Source organism: Lepus europaeus, chromosome 15 (assembly GCF_033115175.1).
Source record: "Lepus europaeus isolate LE1 chromosome 15, mLepTim1.pri, whole genome shotgun sequence".
NCBI lineage: Eukaryota > Metazoa > Chordata > Mammalia > Lagomorpha > Leporidae > Lepus > Lepus europaeus.
This window is the reverse complement of record NC_084841.1, coordinates 30,180,146-30,197,430: the sequence shown is the minus strand read 5'-3', so window position 1 is coordinate 30,197,430 and position 17,285 is coordinate 30,180,146. Positions and strand designations below refer to the sequence as shown.

The window sequence follows — 17,285 nt, the reverse complement described above, 5'->3', positions numbered from 1 at the left end:
AGCTCTCTGCTGTGGACTGGGAAAGAAGTAGAAGACGGCCCAAGTTCTCACGTCCCTGAACCAATGTGGGAGACTGGGAAGAAGCTCCTAGTCCTGGCTTTGGCAGTTGCAGCCATCTGGGGAGTGAACCAGTGAATGGAAGACTTTCTCTCTCTGCCTCTGCCTCACTGTAATTCTGCCTTTCAAATAAATAAATAAATAATTTTTTTAAAGAAAAGAATTATCACCAAAATAGCTTTGACTGAAATATAGCTGTCCACTACAGTGATTATCAACTGGCTGAGGGCTTCCCTATTTTAGAATTCTTTGTAGAAAACTTTCTAGCTACACTTCCTCCTTTCTCCCTCTTCTTGCCTAATTCCACCTCACAAACTTGGGTATCCCATGCTAAAGAGATCCAAGAGTGAATGTGAGAATAGCTAAGTGGAGTATTTATCATCATTTGAAAAACACCCCCAGGGGATTTAAATCCATTCTTGGGATGAGAACAACTATTTTTAAGTAGATTATATATATATATATATATATATATATATATATATACACACACATATGTATATACATATATATAGTTTTAATTAGGAGTAATCTCTGGACTCAAATACATATTTTGTACCAATCTGTATTTGTCATGGGTACCATAAATAGAAAGTTACATGACTCTGTGCTTTTGTTTTTGAAACTATGCAAGTAATGATAGCTCGGATACACTGCATGAAGCCAGGAGCCAGGAGCTTCCCCCGGGGCCCCCACATGGGTGCAGGGACCCAAGGACTTGGGCCATCTCCCACTGCTTTCCCAGGCCACAGCAGAGAGCTAGATGGGAAGTGGAGCAGCCGGGTCTTGAACTAGTGCCCACATGGGATGCTGGCACCTCAGGCCAGGGCATTAACCCGCTGCACCACAGCACCGGCCCTGATAACTTCTAAAAATTAATATTATTATATACTTTATTTGAGAGACAGAAAGACATACAGACAAATGGAGGGGTGGGAGGGAGAGAGAGGGAGGGACAGACAGAGAGAGAGAGAGAGAGAGAGAGTGTGTGAGTGTGTGTGTGTGTGTGTGTGTGAGCTTCTACCCACTAGTAACTCCCCAGATGCTCATCCTGGGCCAGGCTGAAGTATGAATTGAGTTTCTGGCTTCAGAATGTGTGAGTGGCAGGAGCTCATGTGGGTGGGTCTCATATGTGGGTGGCAGGAACTCCACTAACTGAGCCATCGTTGCGGCCTCCCAGGGTCTGCATTAGCAGGAAGCTGGAGTCCAGAACCACAGATGGGGATGGAACCAGGTGCTCTAATGAGGGATGCAGGTGTCCCAACCAGCCACTTAACCATTATGCCAAATGCCTGTCCCCTTGGTCCACTTTTAATACAAACAATGTTGTCAAATTGGAAATGCACTTTAATGAAAAAATTAGACTGGCCAATGTACACGAACAAGAGCACATCTAGCTTTACAAAGTGCTATGATACTCATATGACATTTGTTAGTGTTACATATCATCATTTTATATACAGAAACACATCACAAAGAGAGTTTTGACCTACCTCCACGAGAGGCAAGGACATTACCATCATAGGAAAAAGCCACGCAGGATGTGTCTGTGCCTGGGTCATGAGCTTGTTTATAGTGGAATTTAGGATGAACCTGTTTGCAAAGACAAGTAAAGCATTAACAGCTCACCTGAGTTCAGATGAGAACATTTTTGTGGCAAGTACATTGTTATTCTATCACACAGAAAATGGTATACACTTAAGGACAAGGTACTAATTTGACCTGTATAGTTTGCTTCATTCCACAAAAGGTGGCAGGGGGAGGAGTTTAAAACATCCCCTTCTTGAATACAGATGAGATACAGTAAATTCCAGTAGGAGACATTTTTCAGATTCCCTTTGCAAATCATGAGCAACACAAGATTACAGCATTTAGTTCTTTGTATTATGTTTAGAATGTCATTGGGACCATTTCCCCTATTACTCTAAAGGAGCAAATATAAATATTCTAAATGAGCATATTATTTATTTACCAGGAAATATATATTGTATTCCTGGTGTATGTCTGATATTGTACACATGTTGTAGATCTTTTTTTTTTTTTTTTTTTTTTTGTCTGTAGAAACTGGTGTTTATTTTCCGTCAACCTCATTTCCATGACAAGCAGCTTAAGACCACTCAGTGGTTGTTCCCACCCACTCTGTGGCCTGAGCAGTGGGCGCCGCAGACCAGTCTTCAGTGGCGGGCTGAGCGCTCCAGTCTTCGGTGGGGAACTGCTGAATAGGCACGGAGGGCACCTGCACGCCTTCAGACCAGTCAGCCACCTCAGGCTGGGTAGCGGTGAACTCGGGCGCTGGGGCCGTCCATTCACCCTGAAACTCCTCCTTGGTCACAGCTTTTTCAGCGGCAGCCTGCTCTTCTTTTTCAATCTCTTCAGGATCTCTGTAGAAGTAGAGATCAGGCATGACCTCCCAGGGGTGTTCACGGGAGATGGTACCACGCATGCGCAGAACCTCCCGGGCCAGCATCCACCACATCAGACCCACTGAGTGGGCTCCCTTGTTGTTGCACGGGATGGCAATGTCCACGTAGCGCAGAGGAGAGTCTGTGTTACACAGAGCAATGGTAGGCAGGTTCACGTAAGAGGCCTCCGTGAGAGGCTGATGGTCAGCCCGAGGGTCAGTAACCACCAGAAGCCGTGGTTCCCGGAAGGCTGCCTGGATCTGGTTAGTGAAGGTTCCAGGCGTGAAGCGGCCAGCAATGGGAGTAGCTCCAGTGGCAGCAGCAAACTTCAGCACAGCTCTCTGGCCAGTGTTCCTGGAGGACATCACACTGACATCAGCAGGGTTTTCAATGGCCACAATAGCACGAGCCGCCAACAGAAGCTTCTCCCAGGTCCTCTTCAAATTGATGATGTAGATGCCATCACTTTTCCTTTTGTAGATGTACTGTTCCATCTGGAAGTCAAGGTTGGTGCCACCCAGGTGGGTTCCTGCTGCAAGGAACTTGAGGACGTCCTCCTCCTTCATTTGCAGGACATCAAGGGCTCCGGACATTGTGACAGCTTCCCCTTAAGTTACGCCGGGAATCAAGAACAACGCCGTATGGAGCCCTCGCCAGGTAGCGCGGAAAGCCATGTTGTAGATCTTAAACTATTTTAAATGTACTTAATGGATGATGATGTTTAAAAATAAATAAATAAATAAATAACACCAGCTAATCCTAACACAACACTTATCATATCCTAGACATAGACACTACTTAGGATGCCACATCCCATATTAGAGCTCCTGGTTCAAGTCCCAGCTCTACTTCTGTTCCAGCTTTCCACTTGAAAAGAAGCCAGTAATGGCTCAAGGGCCACTGAGAGATCCACATTAGATTCCAGGCTTCTGGCTTCAGCCTGGCCCAGTTCTGACTGTTGTGAACATTTGGGGAATAACTAGTAGGCAGAGTAAGCTAGTTGCCAAATTGAGAGAGACAGAAGGTCTCTCTCCCTGACCCCACCTCTCTTTCCTGCTTTTCAAGTAAAGTAAAAATAGATTCTTAAAGAAGTGTTGCCAAAACGCAAACTCCAAAAACAAGAGGAAAGCAAACACTAGGCTACCTATAGCCCATGTGTATTGACAGCTGAATGACCCCTCACATCTCACCAAAGCCATCAGGAATGCAGAGGGAAGAGGAAACCAACGTTATCAAGAAGTTCAGTGGCAGCTCTCGTCTGCAGCCCAAGGCTAGTCACAGAACTGGGTCATTACTATCTATGGGAATAATGGGGCCAGAAATAATAATAGCCAGTTTTCACTGTGTAATTACCAAAAGCAGGAGGGGTACAATTATAATGAGTGGCAAAATCAGACAGGCAGTCCAGAGGGCTAGATGTGCAGAGAGCTGCAGATATGATGGAAAAAACATGGCATCCCTAGGAACAGAGTAAGGACACTGTGTAATCTACAAACAAAAAGAGGAATGGAAGAGCAGGAGATGGAGGGCGGTCACCCAAAAAAGAGCCACGACCCCTTGCTCTGTTCCCATATCTGAGCCAGCTGCAGATCAAGAGTCTACCCACAACAGATAGTTGGATTCCTAAGAGACTGAACACTGCTGCTCTTTGGGGGCAAGTATACATTGTGATAATTCCCCTATCCATCAACAAAGGGATTGTTGACTGCTACCAGCTTAATCAAATATTAGTTCCAATTGCAGCTGTCGTGCCAAATGGGATATTATAACTAAAGATTAACAAATTTTGTGGTGACTCTGACTCGAGGACTTCCCATTGGCCTGGCCAAACCCTTCTTAGAACTGTAGTTGGAGGGTCTGCACACCCAATGCTCCTTTCCTACCCTCTTTATTTCCTGAAGTCAGACCTACAGAAACACTCTCAAGCTGCTTCTGGTTCCCTACCCATTTTTAGCCCACTGGCATTGTGGCAGTGAGTCTCTCACATGTCTAATGCTGCTTTTGCTACTTCTTTTAGCAAACAAATCACAAGAAGAGAGCTGTACAGAAATGCACGTTGGGATTTCTCGCTTACTACTTCTGTAACTCAGCTGCCAGGTGAAAATGCATGGGTTAGCTTCCTGGATGATCAGACATGTGACTCAGGCATCCCTGTAGCACCAGCCAAAATCTACACAATGCCACACATGTGAGTGAGGCCATCCTAGGCCATCTTGCCCCAAATAAGTTGTTACTTCAGATGAGATAGAGAGCCCAGCAGAAATCAGCCAAACTAGTACAGACTAGTATTGCTCAATACCACTCAACTGACCATCAGAATTCTGAGAAATGGGGCCGACGTTGTGGCATAGCAGGTTAAGCCAACTCCTGCATTGTGGGCATCCCATACAGGGGTGCCAGTTCAATTCCTGGCTGCTCCACTTTGGATCCAGCTCCCTGCTAATGTGCCTAGGAAGGCAGTGGAAGATGGCCCACGTACTTGGGTCCCTGAACTCATGTGGGGGACCCAGATGAAGCACCTGGTTCCTGTGTTTCGCCTGGCCCAGCCCTGGCCATTATGTCCATCTGGGGAATGAATCAGTTGATGGAAGATCTCCCTCTGCGTGTCTGACTCTCTGTAACTCTTTCATATAAATAAATAAATAAATCTTTCAAAAAAAAAAAAAGAATTGCAAGAAATTTTTTTTTTTTGCTTTTTGTTTTTTTATTTGACAGGTAGAGTCAAGGACAGTGAGAGAGAGAGAGACAGAGAGAAAGGTCTTCCTTCTGTTGGTTTACCCCCCAAATGGCCACTACGGCCAGCACACCGTACCAATCCGAAGCCAGGAGCCAGGTGCTTCTTCCTGGTCTCCCATGCGGGTGCAGGAGCCCAAACACTTGGGCCATCCTCCACTGCCCTCCCGGGCCACAGCAGAGAGCTGGAATAGAAGAGGAGCAACCGGAACTAGAACCCGGCACCCATATGGGATGCCAGTGCCACAAGCGGAGGATTAACCAAGTGAGCAACAGCGCCGGCCCTGTTTTTTATTTTAAGCCACTAAGTTTTAGGGTAGTTTGTCATGTGGCAAAAGCTAATTAATGCAACATTTACAGAATGTCAACAGTGCCTGGTACAAAGTAATCATTACATACATGTTGTCATTATTATAAATCAGATGATTCTATGGGAACAGCATTACCTTTTATTAAAGGTTGATTATTTATCCCCTACTTAACACTCTACCAAATAATATCCATCATACACTATACCCGTGGCCTTGTAATTCAGATTTATTTGACTTCACTATGTCTTGTACTGAATATAATCATTACACAACTCTCTTGCCTTCTTCACACCTGCCTGTGAGAGTAAGAATTCTCTCTAGCAATGTTTCTTAATCCTTGCTGTGGCTGTCATTGGATAATCATTGTCCCCAGGAAGTTGTACTCGGTTTCCAATGAGTTACAGCTCTTTCGTCAACATAATCTCTAGCATCACGTAAGACAATGATTCCAGCAGATAATACAGGAGTGAGAGAAGAGGATACTGGGAGATAATTCATTCTTGGAGGACACAGGAAGGAAGAATTGTGCTTAGCAGTTTTTCTTTGTGGTACTAGATGAAAGTCCTTTCCCCACATTTCTAATCCTTTCTTTCAAATAGGTCAGCCTAAGATTACATCTTTCCCGGGTATACCATCAGAACTCCAAGTACCACCATGACAGTCTTGGAATAAGTAGAATGTTATATATCACCTATTGTGATGGTTACAAGAGGTACATATTTAATGAATAAAGAGCAAATGAACTTCTGAACTTTTAAGCATATTTCAAGCAAGCAACATGGTTATAATAAGCTGGCAATTTTCCAATTCTCTAACCTGAAAAAAAAGATAATTATGTTCCTCATCAGGATGTTTCCCTCTTTCTTTTATTTTCTTTTCTTTTTCCTTCCTTCCTTCCTTCATTCCTTCCTACTTTCCTTCCTTCTTTCTTTTTTAATTTCTTCCTTCCTCCTTTTTACAGAAATAATTTAAAGATAAAAGACAGCAAAATCTGATAAAAATTTCTGAAAAGTCTTTCATCCTCCACAATGTCAAAATGAGATAATGAAATTCTTAAAATCTACACTGGCAAGTGTGCTATGGTTTAAAAATGACTTAGCTCTCCAACACATGCAGGTGTTTAAGTCCAAAAGTTATATACTGATGGCACTAATGGGGTAGAGACTTGATCCAATCAAGGTGTCTAGAAGGCAGGAGTGATTAAATTGAATTAGATTGGGGGGCATATGTGTAGCTTGGGTGATTGAATCATGGCATCTTTGGCGGGGGGGACCACCTAGATATAAACAATGAGTATGCTTGATAATTCTCTGCTCGTTAACTGTTTCCTGGTTCACCATGTGATCCTTCTTTTGCTCACCTTCAGTCATCCATCACCCTCATCAGAGGGCAGACCAATGGGACTGCCTACCCTTGGACTGTGAACCTCCAAAACCATGGGCAAAAATAATAAGCCTTCCTCCTTCCTAAGCAGCTTCACTCAAGTGTTTGTTAGGGACAAAATGAATAATGCACAGTGTCAACTGCATTTACTGAGGACTCATTTATATACAACACTGCGATACAGAATTGAAGAGAACATCTGAAGTGATTTGCAAGTTGGAAAATCTGCATGACCTTATATCTTTCACGAAACATGTACTATACCACCTGTAAGCCAAAAATTGTATCTGGTCTGGTGGACATCAAAATGACTAAGAACTGTCCATGTCATTAGTGGAGAAGATCACAAGTCGGAGAGAAAGAGACCAGGGCTAAACTTTCCAGCAAGGTTCTCTACTCTTAGTCCATTTGACTGCTGCAACTGCTGGGATTTCAGAAAACAGCCACGACTTCACATTTACTTTTCATCTGAGTTTGGCAAACAGATAGGCCAGCCTTCATTCATAACTGGACTGTGTTGCAATTATGTGCTTGTTTGGTCATCTCCAATCAGGTGACTGCAGTGTGTGACTACCTAAGGCTGTATGTGATGGCCAGCTGGAAGCTGCAGCTGCGGGAGAAAGCTCAGCCGCGGAGATGTGTGAGTCACAGGCAGAATATGACGCCACTGCTCTGGAATCTTTTGGCTCCCCTTGTGCTTGCAACTTGAAATTCAAGGTGTTTACTTTAGTCTATAAAACAAACCCCTTATGGCTAGGGCACAAGTTACCTTCACATTAATCTCTCTTCTTATAAACCCTAGCTGAGATCGTCTGCAACACCAGTTAGGCATTCTAGATTTATACTCCAGAAATCTGCATGGTAAAAAAAAAAAAAAAAAAAAAAAAAAGTTTAAAGCCCTATGGCCATGCTTTTGGAATTTCAAGAAGGCATGAAATGAAACATCTTGTCTTTCTTGGATTTGGAGACTCTAATTTATAACCTTGAGACATCACACAGAATCATGTAAAGATAGGGATATTATCTGATTAGACTATTTAAATATTTGGTATATTTTTCTGTACTTACTACAAACAAAATATAACTTTCACTGGGGACAAATTGGGTAACTAATACAGAATCTTGTATGACAGTCTTTGAATCTCTAAATGAGTCTATCGTCTAAATCACAGAAGCATGATTTAAGAGGAAAGTCAGAGGGACAGCCCAAAAGCAGGATTTCCCAGAGAATGTTTTGTGTAACATCATCATATAGGGGGCTATAGCCAAGTAAGCCTGGGAAACTAGAGTTTATTTGCATACCATGGCCTTGGCTTCAAGAGTCACAATACACACCAGTATATTAAAAGCTACAGTCTTTTAAGTGGTAGTCCTGGAATAAATCAACCCCTTTAACATTTCTAAAGGTTATTTGACTATGACACCATTTTTTTAAAAAAGATAGTATATACTAGCATGGGTTGAACTAACATTCCCTGGGCCTTAATTAGGGAAACCCATTTAGAATAAGGATGGCAAACTTCTTTTGGAAAGGGTCAGAGAGTAAATATTTTTAGGCTTTGAGGACCATACAGACTTTGTCACAACTATTCACTTCTGCTGTTGTAGCATGAAATCGGTCAAAGACAATGCATAAACAAATTAATATGGATGTGTTACAATAAAACTTGATTCACAAAAAGAAGCAGCTGACTAGATTTGTCCCGTGGTTAGCACACCTCTGTTCTAGAGAGAACATAAGCTCTAGGAAAAGATCCTCTATTTGCCAAGTTCCCTTATGATTCAACAATTTTAACTTGTAACACTGATAGTAGTGGCAATAATAATGATGACGATAACTATGACAGCTACATTTTGAATATGCTGCTACTCAGTGCAACAAAAAACATGCATTTTCTAATTTTATCCTTAAAACAAGACTCCTGAGGCATATGTGATGATCATCTCATTTTACATGCAAGAAAACTGAGGCTTAGAGAGGTAACTTACCCCAAACCAGATATATGACTACAAATTGTCAGAGCAAAAATCCAAACCCTAATTCTAATTTTAGAACCTGTACTCTTCTCCAAACACCCCTTCATTATAAGGGCCAAGGTTCTTCTTTTAGAGATGCATGATAGATTCTTATGGTAATGGCCCTCATTGAATCAAGTCTCCCATGTCCCCAGGAAGGGCAGTTCAAAGAGAGGGATTGGAAACATGAAATAGTTCTTTTTTATGCTACTAAGTACTTCTTCCAAAAATTCAATTATAATTCAATCTAAGGCAGCAGCTAGCAGTCCGTTATCCCTCCTGGAATAGTAAAAATCACAAACCTTCCTCTAGTTCCAGTCAACGGGAGCTGGCATACAAAAATTGCTAACATTTATTTGGTGCTAAATATGAGCAAGCATCGTAAGTGCCTAGCCCATATGAAATTTATACCATCATTACCCTCACTGTCCAAGGGAAGTACAGAATGCAGAAAGGGAAGGTTAGTCACCTTAGGCCATGAGACTGCTAAGTGGCAGAGCCAGGTTTTGAACTGAGGCAGCCTTTACTCTTAACCACGACTATACATGGTACATGCCCACGGCTCTGCTCCTTCCCACATTTGCAACTAATGTGGGCCCAGTCTGTGCTCATGCAGCCTCCTTGCTCTTCCCTTACTACATCAGTCCACTCCCCAAACCACCAGTAGGATTTGGAAGTGAAAAGTGGGGAGGTGCAGAAAGAGTCAAGTGCAGGATGGTGGGTGGGCACCACACCAGTTTCTGGACACAGATAAGACTTTCATCCATGACTACGCCCAATTCCAGGGCATTAGCTAATACAGGCTGATCAGCCTTCATCCAACATCAGACCAAGAGTCCTTGACAAATTTAAAACTTGGTAAATGACACAGTTATAAACTGGCAATAAGGAAACCCCGTTTACTGCTCTGGATCTCCTTAGCTGCCTGTATATGATGCTACCTTTTCCCCTCAACCTTTACCCTTCAAGTTTGGGGTAGCAGGGGGTTGGGTCTTAGACAGTCTCTATCCCAGAAGAAACACAAATGTGAACACAAGTGTAGCTCCCAGTGAAGCTCTTTAATTGAAGGGGAACTTGAAAGCCACCAGGCCAACACCGGAAGCACAGTGCTGTGGAATGACCTGCCCAGACGGGAGGGAAAGCCCGGCGGTGCCCCCCTTTGAAGTCCAGCTGCCTGAGATTCAGTGGCAGCCGACCTTCAAAGACAGCCGATGCTTCCTTCCCTCAGCCTGGCCGCCAAGCTTCCCGGGCAGCTGGGCAGATTTAGCCACTCTCTGCCCAGCTGTCTGTGAACTCTGGCAGCCAGTTCAAGTGAGGGATAGAGAGCTGCTTGGGAAGGGAGGGGGAGGAAGAAGGAGGGAGGGTGGCGGGCCCCGTGGCGCCAGGGAAAAGAGGATGCTGGTTTCCTTGGAGCCGACCTCATCAAAGTCAGTGAAAAGACCAAGTTTCCAAGGGGAGGACAATCCAACTATGCTCAAAGCAACTTTCTAGGGACCAGAGAGGTTCACACACTTTCCTTCAAAAGCTGAGTGAATCGCAGATATATTCTTCTGAAGATGGCCTAGTTGCCACAGAAAACAGTCCAGCCTCTATGTGGGGATGCAGGGAACAAAGCCAAGGTCAAGAATCAAAAATGTACAGTCGTTTGCATTGGGATTTTCCAGCAGGATGAGTTTATTTTTTTTAGAGATGTTAGCTTGGTTATTGGCTTTGTTTGGCAGCCAAGACCTGCAACAGCTTCTCTGTGTCCACGCCTGTACAGCAGATGCTTGGAGAGGCCTGGCATGTTTACCATAGATGTTACCAACGTGTTGTTATGTTTATCCTCTTGAACCAGGCACCTGGAGTAGAGAATAGTGTGTGTTACCAGCTGCAGGTGCAAAAGGGAGGCGGAACTGTCCTGTTAGTAACAACCAGTGTTCAAAATAAATCTAACTGAAAAAAAGATTTTAAATTTGGTAAACTGGAAGACCATAAAAAAAAAAAACTAAAATAAAATTAAATGGAAAAGAAGAACTGAAGGGTCAGAACAGAAGAGTAAATCATCAGATTTGCCTTTTAGATGGAGTTTCCTTATGGGAGATGAAGCAGAGGGGAACTGGAAGTCAGGAGAAAAGTGATGATAAATTTCACAAATACTTTGCACTAATCTAAGACAATCTGATTAGAAAATGAATGCATGGGTGAGCTGATACCACGCACTATGACAAAGATATTCAGATGGCCGATTTTATTAAAGTACTAGCTATAAATTCATCTTTTCTGTTCTTCAGATGTCCTTAAAACTGCATGCCATGGCAGACAACCTTAAGTTCAGCAATATTAAAGACAAAGTGCCAAACTTATTGTTTAAATTTAAAAGTATAAAACTGATCCTATTGCAAGAGCACCAATTAACATTTGCTGAAATTCACTCATTCCGAACATTTTTGGAGTCCCTGCTATATGCAAGGCAGCTTGCTAGGTGTTAAAGACAACAAAATTAGCAAAATGGTACCTTACTCGCCAGGAGATTGGTGTAGAAAGGAGAGCAGGGGCTGGCGCTGTGGCATAGTGGGTAAGGCTGCCGCCTGCAGTGCCAGCATCCTATATGAGCGCCAGTACAAGTCCTGTCTGCTCCACTTCTGATCCAGCTCTCTGCTATGGCCTAGGAAAGAAGGGGAAGACAGCCCAAGTCCTTGGGCCCCTGCACCCGCGTGGGAAACCCAGAAGAAGCTCCTGGCTCCTGGCTTCAGATCGGCGCATTTCTGGCCACTGCAGCCATCTGGGGAGTGAACCAGCGCATGAAAGACTGACTTTCTTTCTGCCTCTCCTCTCTTTGTGTAACTCTTTCAAATAAATAAATAAATAAATCTTTAAAAAAAAAAAAAAGGGAGACAAACATAAAAATAAACACCTACAGCTTCAGATCGGCACAGCTCTGACCGTTGTGACCAATTGGGGAGTGAACCATCAGATGGAAGACCTCTCTCTCTCTTTGCCTCTCCTCTCTCTCTTTCAAATAAATTAATATTTTTTAAAAAATAAAAGAATAAACACCTACAATAAACTATGTAATAAATAATGGTGGTAGCCTCAAGTATATATATAAAAAAAAAAACACAAAAAAGTCAACTTTACCATGGTGTAGGAAGAAAGTAAAGGAAAGCTGAATCTTGGTGAGGATGCTTGGTCAAGGTCTTTGAGGATTATTATTATTATTATTTTTTTTTTTTTTGACAGGCAGAGTGGATAGTGAGAGAGAGAGACAGACAGAAAGGTCTTCCTTTTTGCCGTTGGTTCACCCTCCAATGGCCGCTGCGGACGGCGCATCGCGCTGATCCGAAGCCAGGAGCCAGGTGCTTCTCCTGGTCTCCCATGCGGGTGCAGGGCCCAAGCACTTGGGCCATCCTCCACTGCCTTCCCGGGCCATAGCAGAGAGCTGGCCTGGAAGAGGGGCAACCGGGATAGAATCCGGTGCCCCAACCGGGACTAGAACCCGGTGTGCCAGCGCTGCAAGGTGGAGGATTAGCCTGTTAAGCCACGGCGCCCGCCAAGGTCTTTGAGGATTATTAAGTAAGAGAATTCTAGGGATGCAGAAAATGTTACTGCATCAGAAGACCCAGCATATAAAGAACTCAGCAGTGTGAAACCGCATTTTGCTTTCAGAAGTACAGGTGAGACTCAGTAACAGGCCAGGAGTAGAGAAGACTGGAGAGGTGGAGTTCAAATCATTAGTGGCTTCATACGCCTTTCTACACAGTTTGAATTTCTTCCCTGTTGTGCCCTGGAAGGACATCTTGCGGTAATGGAAAAGATAAACTAGGAAAGAGAAGACTGAGGCCTGGGAGATGAGCAAGATACAGCTCCAGTAGTCCGGGCGACGGTCTGAAGCTGGGTAATGGAGAAGCACGTAAGAGAGCAATTTAAGTTGCAGTCAGTGACTCGGGTGTGGGCAGTTGCAGTTAATTTGTGAAGTAGCAAATAGAGTCTACTCTGGCTGGAAACCTTGCAATGAAAGAAGGAAAAGGCTTTTGTTGAATAAAATACATAAATAAATAGCAGAAATCTGAGCATATTTCCTAGGAGCCAATAGGGATGAAAAGGATAAAAACCCCAGGAAAGGGAGTAACTGACAGACTTAGGTCTCAGAGGAAACAGGAAGGATGCGATCAGCACACAGGTGTAAGGATTAGGAAGGAACTAGAAAAAAAAAAGACCTCTTCCTTGGAGACTACAAACCAAGGTGGAATGAAGACAAAGGCATTTATATATGAGTATCTGAAGGCACAACCGAAATCCAGCTATTCTCCCATGTAATGGAGAGGAGGTAACTGAGCATGGAGTAGGGGGCTCTAACGTGGACCAGAAAAGAGCTGGGAAAGCTTGAAAATACCCAGTGAGATGAATGATTGAGATACCTGGACACAGAAGAGGAGGCAAGGGGACCCAGAAGACAAGCAGGCCACAAATCTGAAACGGCACCAACCTGCAAAACTGCGAGTTTTCTCAAGTTGGACTCAGAGGTAAAGCAAAGAAGCAAAGAAATCACACTTCCGGGGTAGAAAACGGGAAACAAACTAAAGTCTTGGTAAAATGTATAGTGTCGAAGTCAAATATCTTCTGCTTTTTCTCCAACCAGAGTTAACTGGTTTAAATTTGCATTTTTACAACAAAGGGTTGAAATTATGGTCAGTGTAATGCAACTTTAACTTGGTGGCGATTTTACAAAATTAAAACCATCTTTCCTTTTTTAGAGACAATGTCCTCATTGTAGCTAGAAATGCAATATCAATATATTGTTTATTCATTGCTATAACTTATTTCAAAGAAGCAGGAGTTCCAATTAAACTCATTAGAAGCAAATGAGTGCTTACTGGTTGAATTCTAGGTCTCCAGCATTTTGCTATGCTTGTGAGAACAAACGCAAAACATAATCTCTGCCTTCAAGGAGATTAAACTATAATTCATACTCTAAGTGTTTTAATAATTTTTTCTTTGTTAAAAATTTCTTATATTGGGACCAGTGCTGTGACATGGTGGGTAAAGCCACTGCCTGCAGTGCTGGCATCCCATATGGGTGCCAGTTCGAGTCCCTGCTGCTCCACTTCCAATCCTCCTCCCTGTAAATGTGCCTGAGAAAGCAGATGATGGCTCAAATACTTGGGGCCCTGCACTCACGTGGCAGACCCAGAGGAGGCTCCTGGCTCCAGATTCAGCTGCTGTGGCCATTTGAGGGTGAACCAGTGGATGGAAGAGTCCCTCTCTCTCTCTCCATCTCTCTCTTTGCCTTTCAGATAAATATTTTTTAAAAATTTTTTATATTTAATAACCTAATAATGTGACTTTTCAAATAAAATCACAAATATAGATCAAGTAGTAGCTGTCACAAGAAAACTAGAAATGAGACTGTATTTTCATTTGTTCTATAATTTGAGTTAGCAGACAGAAGAAGTAAACAGGAACTTTTTTTTTTTTTTTTGACAGGCAGAGTGGAGAGTGAGAGAGAGAGAGACAGACAGAAAGGTCTTCCTTTTTGCCATTGGTTCACCCTCCAATGGCCGCCACGGCCAGCGCATCGCACTGATCCAAAGCCAGGAGCCAGGTGCTTCTCCTGGTCTCCCATGCGGGTGCAGGGCCCAAGCACTTGGGGCATCCTCCACTGCCTTCCCGGGCCTTAGCAGAGAGCTGGCCTGGAAGAGGGGCAACCAGGATAGAATGTGGTGCTCCAACTGGGACTAGAACCCGGTGTGCAAGCGCTGCAAGGTGGAGGATTAGCCTGTTAATCCACGTCGCCAGCCAGTAAACAGGAACTTTTAACAATATTCAAGCATTCAAGGCATTAGGCATTTCTGGTTTCTCCTAATAAGCACAAATAACTAACACCTCTTATTACCACATTGCGACAATAGAAAATAATGATGGAAAAGAAAGAGACTGCCTTAAGAAATTGTCTCAACTTCAAGTAAATAAGATATAAATAGATATAATCAAAGGGATGCACGAAAACCATTCTAACTATGGCGGACCATGTCATTTCCTCCTTTGGGGATGGGATACGTTTTGGGGATGAACACTAATCACTCTTTAGTAGGGACGCAAAGTCAAGATCTAAAAGAAATCTCTTCAAGGTCAATCTTAAGTATTTACCTCTATCCTGGCTGCAAAACTTCTACCTCCATAAGCTCAGAATATTCTTTTTTTAAAAAAAAAAATTTATTTATTTATTTGAAAGTCAGAGTTACAGAGAGAGAAAGAGAGAGAGAGAGAGAAAGAGAAAGAGAGAGGGTTCTTCCATCTGCTGGTTCACTCCCCAATTGGCCGTAACAGCCAGAGCTGCGCCGATCCAAAGCCAGGAGCCAGGAGCTTCTTCCGGGTCTCCCACATGGGTGCAGGGGCCCAAGGACTTGAGCCATCTTCCACGCTTTCCCAGGCCAAAGCAGAGAGCTGGATTGGAAGTGGAGCAGCTGGATGCAAACCAGTGCCCATATGGGATGCCGGTACTGCAGGCGGCAGCTTTACCCACTACGCCATAGCACCAGCCCCCAGAATATTCTCTTAAACTCTCCTGTTCACCTGAGTTCTAAGTGAAAACTAGTGAAGCATTGCTATTTACCAATATGTCATGTTCTGAAACCAGTTGGTCACAAGTGCATTTTCTCCCAAGGCCCTCTGCACCATTCACTGGTGGCAGGCACTTGCAATGAGCTTTGGCCCAGGGACATGGGCCAGACACTATTTTCACACATTGCAAAAACTACTACTAAGGGGCAGGAAAACCCAGCAATCCTTTGGCCCTTCATAGACAAAAGGAAAGGACAAAACACTTGCTCTCACCCAACACCTGATAGAGACACAAAGCAGAATTTGGCTGCCATAGAAATCTACCATTTGCTAGACCTACATGGTCCAACACAGTAGCCTCTTGCCACATGTAGCTATTGAGATCAAAGAAAATGGCTACAGTGAATAAGGGATTGAACTTTAAATTTAATTTTAATTCAACTACATTTAAACAGTTATAAACATTGGCTAGGACAGATCTAAATGTCCCAAGTAAAATCAAGATTGTTATGTGGGACAAAAAAGCAAAACTAAATTATATGCATTTATAAGAAACTCACCTTAGATTAGCTTAAATATGAAAGAATGGAAAAAGACACACTAGGCAAAAACAAAAGAAACCTGAAGTAGCTATTCTAAAAAATTAAAAAATATTACTAGGACTTAAGATGTATTAGATGATGAGGAAGGGGTCAATTCAGCAAAACACTTAGTTCTAAATGTATATGCACACAATAAAGGAGCCTTAAAATACAGAAAGAAAAAGAAGAGATCTGAAAGGATAGAGATATTTCCACAATTATAGCTGAGATTTTACCATTCCTCTTTCAGTGACTGATAAACAGTAGAGTCAAAATCAGTAAAGCGCTAAGTGATGTCAATCAGTACTATCAACCAAGTTGACCCCACATTTACAGGGTACCCCATTTTGAAACAGAATACACATTCTTTTCAAGTATTTACCAAAAAGATTATATTCTGGACCAAAAAACATGCCATTACAAGTTTAAGTTTTAAAATCATAGAAAGTATATTCTTAGACCACAATGGAATTAAAACTGAAATCAATTAACAGAAAAATATGAGAAAACCAAAACATGTACATGTTATACCATATGCTTCTAAGTATTCCATAGCTCAAAGAAATCACAAGAGGAAACGAGACAATATTTTGAATTCATTAAAAACACAAACACAAAATATCAGACTTTCAGAGACTGATGTGGACTGAATGTTCATGTCTCCCAAAATTCACATGGACGCTCCAACACCTAAAGTTTTGGCATTTGGAGGTGGGTTCTTTGGGAGGTGGTTAAGTTTAAATGAGTTCATTAGGGTGATCTCCCAAGGTGGAATTAGTGTCCATCCTGGAAGAAGAGGAAGAGGGGACAGCACTGTGGCATAGCAGGTAAAGCCATCACCTGTGACACCAGCATCCCTTTTGGGCATCGATTCTTGTCCAGGATGCTCCACTTCCAATCCAGCTCCCTGCTGAGAGCCTAGGAAAAGCAGTGGAAGATGACCCAAGTATGTGGGCCTCTGCCATCCATGTGGGAGACTTGAATGAAGTGCCTAACTCCTGACTTTGGCCTGGCTCAAACTTGGGCGTCACAGCCATTTGGGGAATGAACCAGCAGTTGGAAGATTTTTCTGCCTCTTATTCTCTCTCTGTAACTCTGATTTTCAAATAAATAAATAAATCTTTAAAAAGAATACTAAGAAGAAGAGGAGGAGGAGGAGGAGGAGGAAGAGACCATCACCTGTCCCTCCTCCTTACCTCCACCCTCACTCCACCAGTCTTATTGAGGAGACAGTAAGGACATCTTCTACAAAACCAGAA

At 43.0% G+C, this 17,285-nt stretch overlaps 2 protein-coding genes across 2 annotated transcripts in view; both read right to left on the bottom strand.

The window, feature by feature from the left end:
* WDR70 (WD repeat domain 70) overlaps positions 1-17,285 on the bottom strand; it is a 300,629-nt gene that overhangs the window by 54,494 nt on the left and 228,850 nt on the right. Inside the window, exon 11 of the mRNA XM_062212004.1 lies at positions 1,551-1,650. Within this exon, the coding sequence (XP_062067988.1) occupies positions 1,551-1,650 (100 nt within the window). The remainder of the gene's footprint in view (positions 1-1,550; positions 1,651-17,285) is intronic.
* LOC133774453 (small ribosomal subunit protein uS2-like) lies at positions 2,097-3,126 on the bottom strand. The gene has a single exon (XM_062212161.1). It carries the CDS (start codon positions 3,050-3,052, stop codon positions 2,165-2,167), a length of 888 nt encoding a protein of 295 aa, XP_062068145.1. The 5' UTR covers positions 3,053-3,126; the 3' UTR covers positions 2,097-2,164.

Bases quoted from the DNA above. Each gene is read 5' to 3' on its own strand.
- LOC133774453 (XM_062212161.1), bottom strand. From the start codon at position 3,052: ATGTCCGGAGCCCTTGATGTCCTGCAAATGAAGGAGGAGGACGTCCTC.